The sequence below is a fragment of the Pleurodeles waltl genome, chromosome 8 (assembly GCF_031143425.1).
Source record: "Pleurodeles waltl isolate 20211129_DDA chromosome 8, aPleWal1.hap1.20221129, whole genome shotgun sequence".
Taxonomy (NCBI): domain Eukaryota; kingdom Metazoa; phylum Chordata; class Amphibia; order Caudata; family Salamandridae; genus Pleurodeles; species Pleurodeles waltl.
In genome coordinates this window covers 1147605877-1147621677 of record NC_090447.1, presented here as the reverse complement: position 1 = coordinate 1147621677, position 15801 = coordinate 1147605877, and the positions used below count along the sequence as shown (strand labels likewise).

The following is a 15801-nucleotide window of genomic DNA, read 5'->3' as shown; positions in this document are numbered from 1 at the left end:
CAGGGAGTGCTGGCTGTGGCATCTGTGGAGGGAGTGCAGGCTGTGGCATCAGTGCAGGTACTGTGCAGTGAGGGCCTGCCATTGCATCAGTACATGAGCAGAGCAGGGAGTGCAGATCGTAGCATCTGTGCAGGGAGTGCAAACTGTGGCTTCTGTGCAAGGAGTACAGGTCGTAGCATCAGTGCATGAACAGAGCAGAGGGTGCGGGCTATTGATTCTGCAGGAAGTGGCATCAGTGTAGGCACTGTGCAGGGGGGTACAGGTCGTGGCATCGATGCATGAACAGATCGGGGGTGCAGACTGTGGAATCTGCAGGGAGTACAGTTTGTGGCATCAGTGCTTGAACAGAGCAGGGGGTGCAGACTGTGGAATCTGTGCAAGGAGTGCGGGTGGCATCATTGTGGGGCCGGCCATTGCTCAGTACATGAGCAGAGCACGGAGTGCATATCGTACCATCTGTGCAGGGAGTACAAGTGGTGGAATCTGTGCACGTTTTATGAGGGGGTGGGGCAGATGTTACAGGTCATGACATTTGTTCAGGGAGAGCAAGCTGTGGCATCTGTGCAAGTTCTGTACAGGGGATACAGGTCGTGTCATCAGTACATGAACAGAGCAGGGGGTGCATGCTGTCGAACCCTACTCAATCCATCTAATCCCAGACAATCCAATCCAATCCGACCCACTCCAATCCACCCCCAACCAATCCCCTCACCCAAATCCACTTCAGTCCGCCACACTGCATGTGCAGGTGGCATCATTGCGGGGCCGGCCATTGCATCAGTACATGAGCAGAGCGCGGAGTGCATACCGTACCATCTGTGCAGGGAGTACAAGTGGTGGAATCTGTGCACGTTCTGTGAGGGGGTGGGGCAGATGTTACAGGTCATGACATTTGTTCAGGGAGAGCAAGCTGTGGCATCTGTGCAAGTTCTGTACAGAGGATACAGGTCGTGTCATCAGTGCATGAACAGAGCAGGGGGTGCATGCTGTCGAACCCTACTCAATCCATCTGATCCCAGACAATCCAATCCAATCCGACCCACTCCAATCCACCCCCTCACCCAAATCCACTTCAGTCCACCACACTCCAATCCTCCCAACCCAGACCACTCCAATCTGCCCTACTCCAATCCAAAATAATCTGCCCTTCTCCATTAAAAAATAATCTGTTCCACTCCAATCTAAACAAATCTACTGCCCCACTACAATCCCAAAACATCTGCCCCACTCCACTCTGTACCACTCTAATCCAAAACAGTCTACCTCACACCAATCTGCCCCAATCCAATCCAATACAATCTGCCCCACTCCAATCTGCCCTACTTCAATCCCAAACAATCTGTTGCACTCTGCACCTGTGCAATTTCTTTGCAGGGGTACAGGTCGTGGCATCCGTTCATGAACGGAGCATGGGGTGCAGGCTCTGGAACCCCACTCAGTCCAATTGACCCCAGACAGTCCAATCCACCACACTCCAATCCACCCACTCTAAACCACCACACTCCAGTCCTCCAAACCCAGACTACTCCAATCCCAAACAATCTTCCACACTACAATCTGCCCCACTCCGGTCTGTTCCACTTCAACCCATATCAATGTACTATATTCCAGTCTGCCCACTGCCATCCAAAACAATCTTCCCCACTCCAATATGCCCTAATCCAATATGCCCCACTCCAATCCAGAAGAATCTGCTCCACTCAAATCCAAAACAGTCGTCCCATTCCAGTCTGCTTCACTCCAATCAAAAACATTCTAACCCACCCCATTCCAAACATCTGCCCCATTCCAGCCTGTCCTACTTCAATTCAAAACAAACTGCCCCACTCCTAGCATAAATAATCTGTCCCACACTAATCCAAAGGAATCTGTCCCACTCCAATCAAAAATAATCTGCCCCTCTCACATCTGCACCACTCCAATCCAAAACAATCTGCACCAATCCAAAACAATCTGTCCCACTCCGTTTTGCCCCTCTGCAATGTGTCCCACTCCAATCCAGAACAATCTACCCCCCTCCAATCCAAAACATTCTCCCCCACTCCAGTCAGCCCTACTCTAATCCAAAAGAAGCTGCCCCACTCCAAGCCAAAATAACCTGCCCCAGTCCAATCTAAAACAATCTGCCCCAGTCCAATCCAAAACAATCTGCCCCTCTCCAATCTAAAAGAATCTACCCCACTCCAATCCTAAACAATTTGCCCCACTGCAGTCCAAAACAGTCTCACATATTCCAATCTGCACCACTCCAAAACACTCTGAACCACACAAATCCAAAACAATCTGCCCCACTACAATCCAAAACAATCTGTCCCACTCTAATCTGCCCCATTCTAATTCAAAACAGTGTTCCCTACTCCAGTCTGCCCTACTCCAATCCAGAACAAACTGCCCCACTCCAATCCAGTACAGTCTGGCTCACTGCAGTCTGCCCCACTGCAATCCAGACCACTCTGCACCACTCATATCTGCTCCACTCCAGTCTGCTCCCACTCCAAATCCAAAAGAGTCTTCCCCACTCCAATGTGCCCCATGCTAGTCTGCCCCGCTGCAATCCAGAACTCTCTGTACTACTCCAATCCAAAACAATCTGCCCTATTTCAGTCTCCCCCACTCTAATTTCTCCCAACTCAGTCCAAAACAAATCTGCCCCACTTTAGTCCAAAACAATCTGCCCCACTAGTCCAGAACAATCTGCCTGACTGCCGTCTGCCCTACTCCAATCCAAAACAATCTTCCCAACTCCAATCCAAAACAATCTGCCCCACTCCAATCCAAAACAATCTGCACTAGTCCAAAACAATCTGCCCACTCCAATTCAAAGCAGTCTTCCCTACTCCAATCCAGACCAGTCTGCCTCATTGCAGTCTTCCCCACTTCAGTCTGTCTCACTCCAAACCAGTACAATCTCCCCCCTCCAATTGAGAACAATCATCCCAACTCCAATCCAAAACAATTTGCCCCACTCCAGTCTCAATCAGTCTGCCCCACTCCAGTCTAAATCAGTCTGCCCCACTCCAGTCTAAATCAGTCTGCCCCACTCCAGTCTAAATCAGTCTGCCCCACTCCAGTCTAAATCAGTCTGCCCCACTCCAGTCTAAATCAGTCTGCCCCACTCCAGTCTAAATCAGTCTGCCCCACTCCAGTCTAAATCAGTCTGCCCCACTCCAGTCTAAATCAGTCTGCCCCACTCCAGTCTAAATCAGTCTGCCCCACTCCAGTCTAAATCAGTCTGCCCCACTCCAGTCTAAATCAGTCTGCCCCACTCCAGTCTAAATCAGTCTGCCCCACTCCAGTCTAAATCAGTCTGCCCCACTCCAGTCTAAATCAGTCTGCCCCACTCCAGTCTAAATCAATCTGCCCCAGTCCAAACTAAAACAACCTGCCCCAATCCAAAACAATCTACCACACGCCAATCCAAAACAATCTACCACACGCCAATCCAAAACAATCTACCACACGCCAATCCAAAACAATCTGGACCAGTCCAAAACAGTCTGCCCTACTCCTATCCAAAACAATCTGCATCACTCCAGTCTCTCCCACCCCAATCCACAACAGTGTGCCACCGTTCTGTCTGCACCACTCCAATCCAAAACAAGCTGTCCCACTCCAATCCAAACCAATCTGCTCCACTTCAATCCAAAACAAGCTGTCCTACTCCAATCCACAGCATCTCTGCCCCACTCCAATCCACAGCAACTACTGCCCCACTCCAATCCCAAACAATCTACCCTACTTCAATCTACCCTACTTCAATCCACCCTACTTCAATCCAAAACGATCTACCTCACTCCAGTCTGCACCACCGAAATCCAAAAAAATCTGCCCCACTCCAATCCACCCACCCCACTCCGTTCCAGTCCATCCTATTTCACCCCTCTCCAATCCACCCCACACCAGCCCAATACAGCCCATTCCAATCTGTCCCACTCCAATCCAATCCACATCACACCAATTCAATCCATGCCACTCCTCCGAAATCCACCCTACTTCAATCCACCCCACTCTAGTCGAATCCACCCCACTTACCTGACTCCAATCCACCCCACTACAATCAAGTCCACCCATCTCTAGTCCAGTCCACCCCACTCCAGTCCACCCCACCCCACTCCAGTCCAACCCAATCCGTCTATTCAGATCTATTCCACGTCACTCTAATCCACCGCAACCCAATCCACCCCAATGTACAGCATATCCCTATATATATAAACATTTATAATTTGATTGTTTATTTTTTTGTACAAATATATCTAATAATTATTTTTTAACATATATAGATACTCTTTAGTACTGCTTAAATGTATATATTACTTATCATTATATATAATTATGTGCTTACATTGTATATAGATAACTGCATACTTTCATACAAGTTATTTGAATAGATGCTCATGGGTCTCTGTTTTTTTATCTATCACAATATGTAAATAGTATCATAACTAATTTTTTTTCTACAAATGCTTCACTACTTAAATATTGAGAAAATATAACATTTAAAAACATTTGTTAGAACATTCACAAATTAATTAGCTTAAAGTACAGCAACACTTGAAAGTCGGAGTCAAATACTAAGTTAAATCTCAATATATTCTCTTCCTTATACATGTATACCTTCTCTATGTAATTATGTATTTATATATTTATGACTTTACTCCTGGTGTAGAAGAAAAAAAACATTTGACTCTATCTAATACACAACTGTCTCACCCTATACCGCCTTCAATGTATCCTCTGCCTCCACTCTGACCCATCCCAAACCTCATTCCACTACTATGATCTTCAGAATAACCCTTTCTAGACTCTTCCCACTTCTTTCCGGCCTTGCATCACCCTAAACCTCATTTAACACAATGAAACCCTTTCTAAATTCGTCCCTCATGTATCCCTCCTTTGACTCATCCCAAACCTCATCTTACTGCGATCTCCCAAATAACACGTTCTAGACCCCCCTCTCCTATCCCTCTATTATCCTATTCAATACAACTAACGGACATCACTCAAATTAACTCATATTTCCCTATACTAATCCACCACTAATCTTTTTGTGTTCCGAAGTAGCATGTTACTCGCCTAAAAAGCGCTTAGACGCCTCGTCGGGGGTAATGAGGGCTATATGAATGCAATCACAATTACAAAAATTTGTCACAAGGTAGGAAAGTATAGCTGTCTTATGTAGTTGTCCCTCTTATGACCACTGGAGTGCTGTCAGAGACAGGTTTACATGCATAACTTAGAAGTTCACCATTCACATTACCTGATTATCCGCAGAACAGGAAAGACTCTTTCTATGCAGTACATGCCATCGCTATGCCTAAGAGGCCTGAAATATTCTGTAAGGGATTACAACCCTTTAGGATGGTAGTTTTACAATAACACAGGGTGGGGTTCAGCTGCAAGGTGGCTTTGTGCTACTTTCGCTCATACCACTGTAGTTCGCTGTGCTGAATGAAGATTGAAGTCCACACCAGATAATAGGCTAAGATAGGCCTGTCTTTACAAGAGCAAAGGAACATCTCTGAGGCAGGGCATGATGTGGCATGGTGATAAACAAGGACAGTCCATCTCTTCCAGGAAGTCTTCAGCCTATATTCTACATACAGCAAAGAAGAGCACAGGGAGGCGCACAGGGTGTATTTTGTTATTTTTCCATTTCTGGATAGCTCAGGGCACGTGCGGTTTCTCCTAGTGTAGCATGGTTATATACTTCTAGATAGAGCCAAGCAAATGATCTTCATGCCTACTTGTTTACCTTATCTTTTAGTTGGAGGGTGGGTTCAGTCGTGTACATAGAGGACCTGCTGGATGTTTGGTTTGGAAACAGAAGGTCCTTTTCACAAAGGTAAATTTACATGTGTAGATGTACTCATGAGTAACCTTACTGCACCTAGTAGTAAATTTACACTTTTTGCTATTTCAAATTACAAAGGGTAAAGTTACTGCTAGATACAGACTTTCATGTCTCCTTTCTATCCCCCATTTCTTTAACACCTGTACTCCCCTACTTTACTAGTATTTCCTGTTTTGCACTAGCTCCCCAAGTTCCTCACATACTTAATTAAATATCTTAGTAAAAAGTATGTGGAGGCCTCCACAACTGGGGCAGAGATCTCCGCATAGGCGTGGAGAGGTTGAGGTATCTGCACGTTTGTCAATAGCATCTTGTGTTAAATAAGCAGTACTATTGTAGCACTTCTAAATGTCCTGCAAAGCACAGATTGTGAGTAGCCACCCAAAGGTTATTGTATCGCATTTAAAGAGTGCCCAAGGCACAAAATGACCATACATTTGAACACATTCTCATTAATGAAAAGATCTGTGACCTTGTATCCACACGAGGAAAAAAAATCAAATCTAACATCAAGCCAGAGGCTCAGCACCAAAATAGTGGACTTGTTTTATCTAAACATTTTCCCATGGAAGTTCAAGCTGATGAAGAGGTTCTGGAATTGAACACTGAGTTTCACACCTTGAGAGTGATGGCTTGGAAATACATAATACACAGCCAGGGCCTTCATTTACTCCTAGACCACTGAGAACACTTTCTTGCCTGCAGGTTTACTTCCATCCAGTGCTTAATTTGTATAAAAAATAAATTAAAAAAAACGTACCGGTGCCAAAAGCCGTCCTCTTAAATAGCGGTTGCTGCTATTAAATGTGAGAACACGTAATACTGAGGCAGCATAATCCTGAAGCCATCACGACCCTCTTCAATCCATTTACAGCCCCTCCCTGCCCCTTCAGCTCAATTCTGCAGCTTTCTGCTTACTCCCTTTGTGGCGCTTTTTCGTTTTTCTCTTCCTCCGTCTTTCCCAAATGTGTCTTTTGCGCGCAGTAAGTGCTAGAGGAAGAAAATGAATCACCTGCCCTCAAAAATAAGTGCCGGTGCTCTTCACCGGAAACAACAAGCACAAATTAAGCACTGCTTCCATCAATGACTGACCCTGTACCAGCAAAGCCAGAAGTTGCTCACTTAAGGGAGAGTCCGGTTCCCAGTAAATCCCACTGAAGCATCAGGGAAAGCCACAGCTCTAACATCAAACCCTCTGGAGAATATGTGTTTGCATGACTTGGATCCATTTAGCCACAAACACATTATTGCAGCAGTTTATTATACTGCATTTCACACCTTCATGCCTAGATGTCTGCAACTTTTCAGCCCTTTCCTTAGAGAAGAGGGCCTTTTGGTACATGAGCAGCTTTGTGAAAAAGCAAACATTCTGGATGTGGGTGGTTCAACGCATCCTTACCGATATTGAGAGAGGCGGCTGGCTATGCACAATAGTTTTTCAAGTCCTGGTGCGAAAACTCTTACCAGTATATAGCAGTATTTTCTGTGCTTTTGAGCAAATCATTATACTTACCCGTTCAAAGCTCTCCCCTTCCGTCTGAAATGACACCATGATGTTTTTCAAAGCGTATGTTAATGGTTGAGTCCAAATGAAAAATGCAAAACATATTAGTTTCTCCTTATCAGGTCATCCTGTGAATAAAAGCAAGCACATTCGGATTGATGTCAACAATGTTTTTTCATGTAAAACAGGAAGTCGGTCATTGAATTGGGAAAAATCTGCTTTGCTTTATTAAAAACGAGAAATATTATCTTGGGCGATTGCTGACTTGGACCCAGAAAAAAAAAAACCTTTGGAGAAGAAATGTTGTCTTCTTGTTGGACAAAGGTTATTTCACTGAATTTTTCTTTTTTTTTAATTGTTTCATAACAACATCCTACATCATGAAATGCCAGTCTGGTTTAGTGCACGCCCTAACGCCTGCTGGTCAGCAAATCAATATCTGTTGGTAATTCTGTACACTTAACTATGATTGGAAAATGTTTTACTCCTTAGGCATCATTGATTCTAAGCGTCCAGCTCCCCCAGCACATGTACCATAACTAAAATCCTCCAATTTAGAAAGGCTTGAAAACCACCTGTGGAATAGGTTTTTCCCTCCTTGACCCCCTATAGAAATTAGGCCTAAAATGTGTGCAGTTTAAATGTTGACACTCGTAGATAAAATAAAATAATAACAGTATTCATGATTGACGACATTATTTCCTAGAACACAAGACATTGTTTTGGGTAGTACAAGATGTCTACTTTTTGAGGTACTCATTTCCTACATATGAAATGTTGGTTTTTGTTAGATATTGAGTTAGCAGCAGAATTTACCGAAGTTTGGATGTTTTTACCTTATTGGCTTTTTTTTGCTACTATCTGGCACCTGTTCTCATATATGTCCTCTACTTTATACCAAAAGGAAAGGTCCATCATCCATGTCGGTGGAGTTAGCCTTAGGGGTCTTTAACATATGGCCGTCTTCCTATTCGTGATTGATGATGCAGTTTGTATACATTTCTCAGAAGGCATGCTGAACCCATCTTGAATGCCAACAACTAGTGCAGTAGTAGATGTTGATTTGCAGGCTCCTGCTAGAATCCTCAAGTATAAGAACACTCGCACATAGTGCTCCCATTGATCGTGTCTAGGGCATATATAGGGTATAGTTGAGTATAAGAATAAGTGACCGGCGCTGTGGCACAGTACTCTAAATTGCTGTCATTTGTGCTTGTGATGTTTTGAAACCTCTTCTTTAAGCCTACGAGTACTCCGCTGTTACTCATCAGTAACTGGGGCCTCTTATCAGTATTTAATTTCTCTTTGGCTGTTAACTATAGCATGCGTAGTAAAAACAGCCTCCCTGCAATTAGTGTATTTTTCACGTAGTGCAGCAAGTCCAGTGCTGGCGGGGCACCAGAAGTCTCTTCCAGTAACTTGCTAATGGTGGTCCCTCATTTAAAATATCATAGCAGACCCATGGCTAATATCCACCCAAACTCCATGATTTGAAATATTCAAAAATGTCAGATTATTTTCATACAACAAAGGCATTCTCAGGCCCATTTGGGAACCGTAGGAAAATGCTTATTAACATACCCTCTTCATCGGAATCCTTCAAAGATACCTCAGCTATGTCTGCATGCTTTGGGACATTTGAAATAAAATCTATATCACTCAGAAAGCATTGGGTTCCTTGGAAAGGAACACCATCACTACCAGTGTGACACAATGTTTCCTACTAACAAATAGCACCAGAGGCCTCAGATATCTCAGCTGCACATACACCGTGATGGGGAGCTCATCCGTGTTGGAGAGCCAGTCTAAAAGTTGGGTTCTTGGTCATGAAGATGCCACAAATACGCATGTTAGTCTCTCTGAAAAGCAGTCCATATTGTACTGAAATGCTTCCTCTTTATAATAAAAGGAAATGTTGTTAATGCGATAAAACACACAACGTGCAGGCAATGCACTACATCAAAAAATAGGAGCTTACCCGATTGAGAGATATCCACAGAAGACAGAAGCTCAAAAACACTGTGGTATTGGGCTCTGCAGCTGGGAATACAAAACATATCACAAATTGGGTACATGGGGTAAGTATGGTGCTGTTGAAAGAAAAGACAGGGATAATAAATTCATAAATTGTATATATTCTGTTCAGGGATTTAGGGCTCCAGAAATAGATATGTTCAGTGGTACAAAATTCCCAAGCTTCATTCTACAGATTTCAAGCCAAATCCTTAGGGGATGACCTGCTTATTCTTTTGGCAGTAACATTTCTTTACACCTTTCCCCAATTCTTTTGATCTCCTGAGTTATTCAGAAGATAGGAGCATGTGAATCAAGACTGATACTGATTGCCTTTCTATCAGAAGAGGCCAAAAAGAGATTGCTATGGAGGTTTAATCTGTCCAAACTGCAGAGCAAGATTTGGGGGTGGTTCTGTCTTTGGTTGAGCTTTCGTTTCTCCATGGCGCCTTGAAGCCTGGCTTGTTCTTATGCTGCCTCTATAATTTCCAGTTTCAGTTCTTGGAATGGATAATGTTGGCAATGGGACTGAATAGGAGGTATAATATTGTCTTAGGCCCTCTCTTCTATAAATACCAACTCTACATCCACTTCAACGCCTGGGGATGGAGCAGCGGGGTGTAAGTGAAACTCAACAACTGGTGGATTTAGGCTTTTCAGTCTTAACATTTCTTTAACAGTTTCTGGTTCTCTATTAGACTGTGGCAATTCTTTTGGTTATTTAATGGAAGGAAGCCAAACGGAAGGACAGCTACTGTTTATCTAGTATGAAAAATAACTGTAGATAATCCTTGGTCTGTAATTAATGAAATGTTACTTTTTACCTCACACAGACTTTCAAACATGTATTGATCAGAGATGGACAGCATGACTCAATTATCGTGTTTTATAATTTGGTGTTTATGCAAAAACTAAAGGGAAACATTCTACAATATGCAACTTTGCGGGTAAGATGCAGTACTTCTGTTTCATTTTCAGTGGAAAAACTGAATGTTCTTTTTAATGTAAGTTGTTGTAACGTATTTGGCATGTTTTTCTGTCTTTCGCAGAATCCAACACTGTCTCCAATTCCTCACATTCCACGTAGCCCCTACAAGATTTCCAACTCTCCTTTGCGTCTTCCAGGAGGGAATAATATATATATATCTCCATTAAAGAGCCCATACAAACACCCCGAAGGCTTGCTTTCCCCGACCAAGATGACTCCAAGATCAAGGTTTGTTGTGGAAGGTTTTAGTAAAGATTAATAATAGTTTTACACTTTCATGTATTTCACCATGAATGTAATTTTGCAATTTATGTTTTATTACTAAACATTTTATTCAGTACTTTTACATAGTCCGAGCTCAAATTCGACTTCAATTGCACAGTTTCCAAAGGTAACATTAAGGTGTTGATGGAAATGCTCCTTGGTTACCAGCAGACATTGCTATCTTGATTGTCATTCCTAAGATGATTTCCATAGTTGAATTGCATTCTAATTGGGAAGAGATAAACTGTTGTAGGCCCTGCCAGTTTCTGTCACAAATACGAGCCATAATTATGATCTAGTGGCATTTACCAGCCGTTGTGGTGTAATGAAAGGTGCGTCTGCATGCTATTGATGGCCATCTAGGCTCCACCACGTTCACCCCTTGACCCACAAGGTGTGTGGCCCTAGTCTCCTGCTGACGGAAGTCCATTTTAGTTCCTTGGGCGTGTCTCTAGCCCTCTTTGTATCAGAGGTCCTCCCAGGTGCCAGCCTGCTGTTCGATTGATGTTAGTGCTACGAGTGGACTTAACTGGTACCACCATGACTACGGGCTGCCAACTATTAGCTGATAACCGACTGAAAGACAAGATTCTATCATTGAAAGATAGCATCTGTTCAGGAGGGATCCCTTGTTTTACCACGGTGCTAAGAAGAAACCTTTTCTGATGTAGATTGTACTAAAAATCAGTTTCCTGGGAAAAGAATGTGACGTCTATTAGTAAAAAGAACAAACGTGTGGGTAAAATCTGAGTCTTTGAACTCGGCTCATCATTTTCTGTGACATCTGTCAATTTTCCAGGAGTGAAATACCTTTCATTCGAAAATGTATTGGTTTGAATGCAGAAGGTGACACACCCTAGGGATCAGAGACACAAATCCTTCTTCTCACACTACTTGGCCCTCCATAAAAAGCAATGCAAGAGGAAGGAACTTTGAGTCTGTCCCCCACCCAAAAAAAGTTGTCAGGTGCTATTGTATTTCTCAGCCCAAGAAAAAAATCCAGACCAAATTGGGCTCCGTTGTGGGGCACAGAATTGTATTTGTGCCTCAGGAAGGACCTAGACACTGCTGGGATTGTTTCTTACGTTAAAACAAAATCCAAAGAGAATCTGTCTCCTTTGCTGAGCCAACAAGGTTTGTGGCTGGGGCACAGGTGTGTGTGTATCTGACTTCTATCACGGAGCCAGATGCAGTTTAGTGTTTTTTCTTAGCCTGTTATGGAGCTTTTTGTCTCAGAAAAGTGAAGAAATGTGATTTTGTTTTTCCTCCAGTGCTTTCACGTTTGCAGGGCATTATGGGTAATCAAACTGGATGAAATGTCTACAAGTCACATCACCAGACTACCAGAATTGCCCTACATTTTTCTTTTTAGTAATGTCTGAGGTTGGCAGGACTTTCTGAGTGTCAGCCGACCCTGAGCCAAAATACTTTAGACATACATCTTCCACCATCAAAAACATTCAGGAATAGCTTTTTGCATGAAGGAAATTACCATAACAGGTACCCTAAACTGACATTTCACTTAATTGCTTTCCAAGTTTCAGAAAATACACTGTTCCCCAGTTTATTCCCTGGGCAGCATGAACCCATAAAAAAAAACAAATTTTTGTCTGGTACGGCACTGCCCAGGAGACCTAGATTAACAAATGTGTGGGTTCAGTCTTGATTAGGGATAGTTTCTTGCTCAAAGGAGACTGGAGAGAATTATCATGTGTTGAAAGAACAATGCTAAATAAACATCTCACCAACGTCATGTTCAGCATGATCTTCTTACTAGCCAGTCAGGGTGAAAGAGGTCTGGCACCCAGTTATAGACACCTTAGTATGTGTAGCGGTTAAACATGTATGGTTGTGGTATGTTTCCATACAGCACAGAGGTGAACTTTGTGACCAAAAGACCAGCACTTTGCTTTCAGTTGCATTCCAAATTTCTCAAATGTGTTGCTCCCAGTGCTTCGCCTGTGGTCACCTGAACCCATAAAATATATATGAATTCTTAGTACCCTCACACTCAAAAGACCCAGAAGAAATCAGATGGAGTTCAAGCCTGGGCAGGGACTTGTTTCTTTGCAAGGGTGACCATGCTTTGGGAAAAAGAAATGTAAGACTCTGACAAATGTCCTGTTTTGCATGTTGTCCTGTCTAACCAGTTGTTCTGGCTTGCACCAATAATATCTGTCGGTGATACACAATTAGAAAATATATATTTTTCATATAGTGGTTAGTTTGTTAAAGAATGATTCTGCACAAGTTGTTGACCTACCTGCACAAATATGTAATTGATTGTACAGACTGCATACCACAGGAAAACCCATACGTAATTGGTAATGCTAGTGCTCCAGCTATTCAGGTGAGAACAATTATTTGCAAACCCCTGCATATTTCTCCCCTAGTATTTCACTGAGAGTCTTGGCCTGCTTGCAGCAGGTGCAAATAACGGAAAAAAACACCACTGAGATATGCTACTCTGCAGCGTTTGTAACTCAAATGAGGACCATAACTCATTTAACTGGCCTCATTTGAGTTTAGGCCACTCATTGGGAGGCCCTAAGCGTATTAAGTCATGAGAGTTCCTTTGCACTTGTTCAGCTAATTTTAAAGTAGCATTAGAACTGTGAATAATGAGTCTCACCATTTTAACTGTGCCGGACCAATTGTAAATGTAGGTTCTGTATTTTAAAGAATATCTGTCCATGTGAAAAGATTTTACTTAATAATTTATTTTATTTGTATAGTGGTTGCTTATCAACATGGTTCTAATTAATTTTTTAATTAAAATTGAATTAAAAAATGTAACTGAAGCCAACAACATCCCCTTATGCGTCCATGCTTGAGTGCATCTATATGCTTTCAGACATATCTGGCTCACTTTTAATGGGTTTGCTATGGCTTTGCCACCGAAACGTGCATGATATTCAGAGGCTACAGTTGTCCTTCTAAAAAAAGACTGTCCAAAGAAAGAGTTTCAGTATTTAAAAACGTCACAGATCGGTGGTCTTTGTGGGGACACTGATTTATAAGTTATCCCGTCAAAGAAAGTTCTCCAGTTCCTCATATTTGTCCCGGAAAACAGCAAACAAATTATGGACGTGCATGCTAGTGCTTTTCTTTGGTTGCACCTTGTGACTTATGCTGTCAACTCATTGCCATCCAGCGTTTCCTTTTAAGAATGCACTCTGCTTTCATCATGTATGTTGCCTTGCCAATTTCTATGGAGATGGATAATCTCTGTGTGGTATGTCTTGCTACAGTGTCCATTTTTAAAATATATTTTTTGCAGTTTTTCCTTTAACAGAATAAACCAACAAATAATGCATCATTGCCTGACTAACAAAGCACAAAAAACAGTTTCCTTTAAAAAAAACTAAAAGACAGTTTGAATATGTAGGAAAGACATTGGTCTTCCTCTGTATATTATGCAAATATCACAGACCTCTAAGAGTGCAGTGGGTCACAGTCCCAAAGCCCTCTCTGTCACCATACAAATGTTCATATTGCCTTCTCTGTTGGACAATTGTGAATGGCAGTGCCTTCTGTGTGCAAAGCCTTAGGAGAAATTATGGTACATCTTACTCCTCATTGTCCCCCTCTGGACTCTCAGGAAGGTTTTACTCGTTGAGATGAATATCCACTCATTTACCACTGCAAGCTGCGAGGCCCAGCAGTAATTGTAAATGTACAGTGTGCACATTGCCCACTCGTAGATGCTCTTACATAATCTGTCAAGAGAAGCCCAGACAGCTCTTAATCCCACAGCATGTGCAGAATGTCTGTATTGGCAAAAGTTATTTTTGCAGAATGTAATGGAGCATGGGTAACATCCACAGTTGCACCTGCATAGAGTTAATCGTTCAGCCAGAAGCTAGTTGTGAAGAGAGTTGCCCTACAGCAACATACAGCAGGAAATCATCTTTCAATGTGAGGCATTCCTGCATCAATCAGGTGGTAGAACCTCTGCTTTTCTTCAGCAAGGGTGCAAGTAGATAAGATGTAAGGCCAGAATTGCTGCTAAGGCTAGTACATCTGTGTTCAGTGAACTACACCAGGGTTTGCACAGCAGTGCTGGGCTGCAGACAGTACAGCATTTTATTTCCACAGTTCCTGCTATACACGTCTCTAGGAACTGCCAAATGTTAATCCTTTGCTTGCGTAATTGCTTTAATGCGACAGCTTGCATGCTGAGATGTGAGGTCCCAAGACCTTCTAGAAGCATCTGTTATAAAACTGGATCCCAGAGACCAGCAGCTCAGTGTGTCATCCCGTTGTGTATCACGAGAGGCACGTTAGTTGTAGGCATCATTAGCTGTGTGCTTGGTACTTGTGACTCTTGGCTTTGTGGACAGCTGGAGTTTACATTTGTCCCTACTGAGTATAGAAGTTGACTCTTGCAATGGATTACTCCTTCGGGCTGACTTTCGGGCAGTTCGCAACCCCTCGCCATCTTGCCTGGCCCTCGGATTTCACTGCTGGGAGCTCCAGTTACTCCAATGGCAGGTTAAGCTTCGAGCACCTGCCAGTTCCTTCATGCCAGCCCAGAACAGGGGTTCACTGAGTTCTCCACTGAGTGTGCTCGGCATTACACCATCCTCTGCCGATGCCAAAGCCCCCTGGCAGATACCGAGGCACCAGAAACACTCCGCTGTCTGGAAAGCTGGCCGGTGGTGCTGGAGCTTTGTAGGTTTGCTGACCGTTTGCCATCTGCACCCACAATTCCCGCAAGCCACTCTATCATCTTGTTAACGTTGTACTGGGATTCAAGAATAGGCTCAGAGGTATTAGGGCGCCAAGACCGTTAACCCATGAAAAATAAATCACAATGATGCCCTTCTTCTAACTGTTCCCTGACTTTCTCGGTCTTAATGAGGAGCCTTTGGCATGAATTTGAAGTGAGAGATAACTAAACATATTGGACCAGCATTCGGTGCATGTTTCTGAAAACATGCCACTGACAAGCAGGCTCCTCATCTGTGGTGTCCGCTTGATCTTCGTTTTACTCATCTGTGGTTCCCTGTAGGTGAGAAAATGGTCGTAGGAAGGATATGCATTTGGACATTGGTTGTCTTGCACCACTGCTACAAAGTAAAAGGATTGTCATCATTTGTAGTGGGAGGTGAATTACAAACATGGTATGCTTAACATTTGCATTCCAAATCCAAAGTGGGCATCACGCTACAACGGGCA

At 43.2% G+C, this 15801-nt stretch overlaps 1 protein-coding gene across 3 annotated transcripts in view; it reads left to right on the top strand.

Annotated features, from left to right (window-relative positions):
- The window catches only part of RB1 (RB transcriptional corepressor 1), a 776914-nt gene that overhangs the window by 687747 nt on the left and 73366 nt on the right, over positions 1-15801 (top strand). For all 3 annotated transcript variants that reach the window (XM_069205380.1, XM_069205381.1, XM_069205379.1), the window contains 2 exons: positions 10202-10315; positions 10418-10584. In XM_069205380.1, the coding sequence (XP_069061481.1) occupies positions 10202-10315; positions 10418-10584 (281 nt within the window). The remainder of the gene's footprint in view (positions 1-10201; positions 10316-10417; positions 10585-15801) is intronic.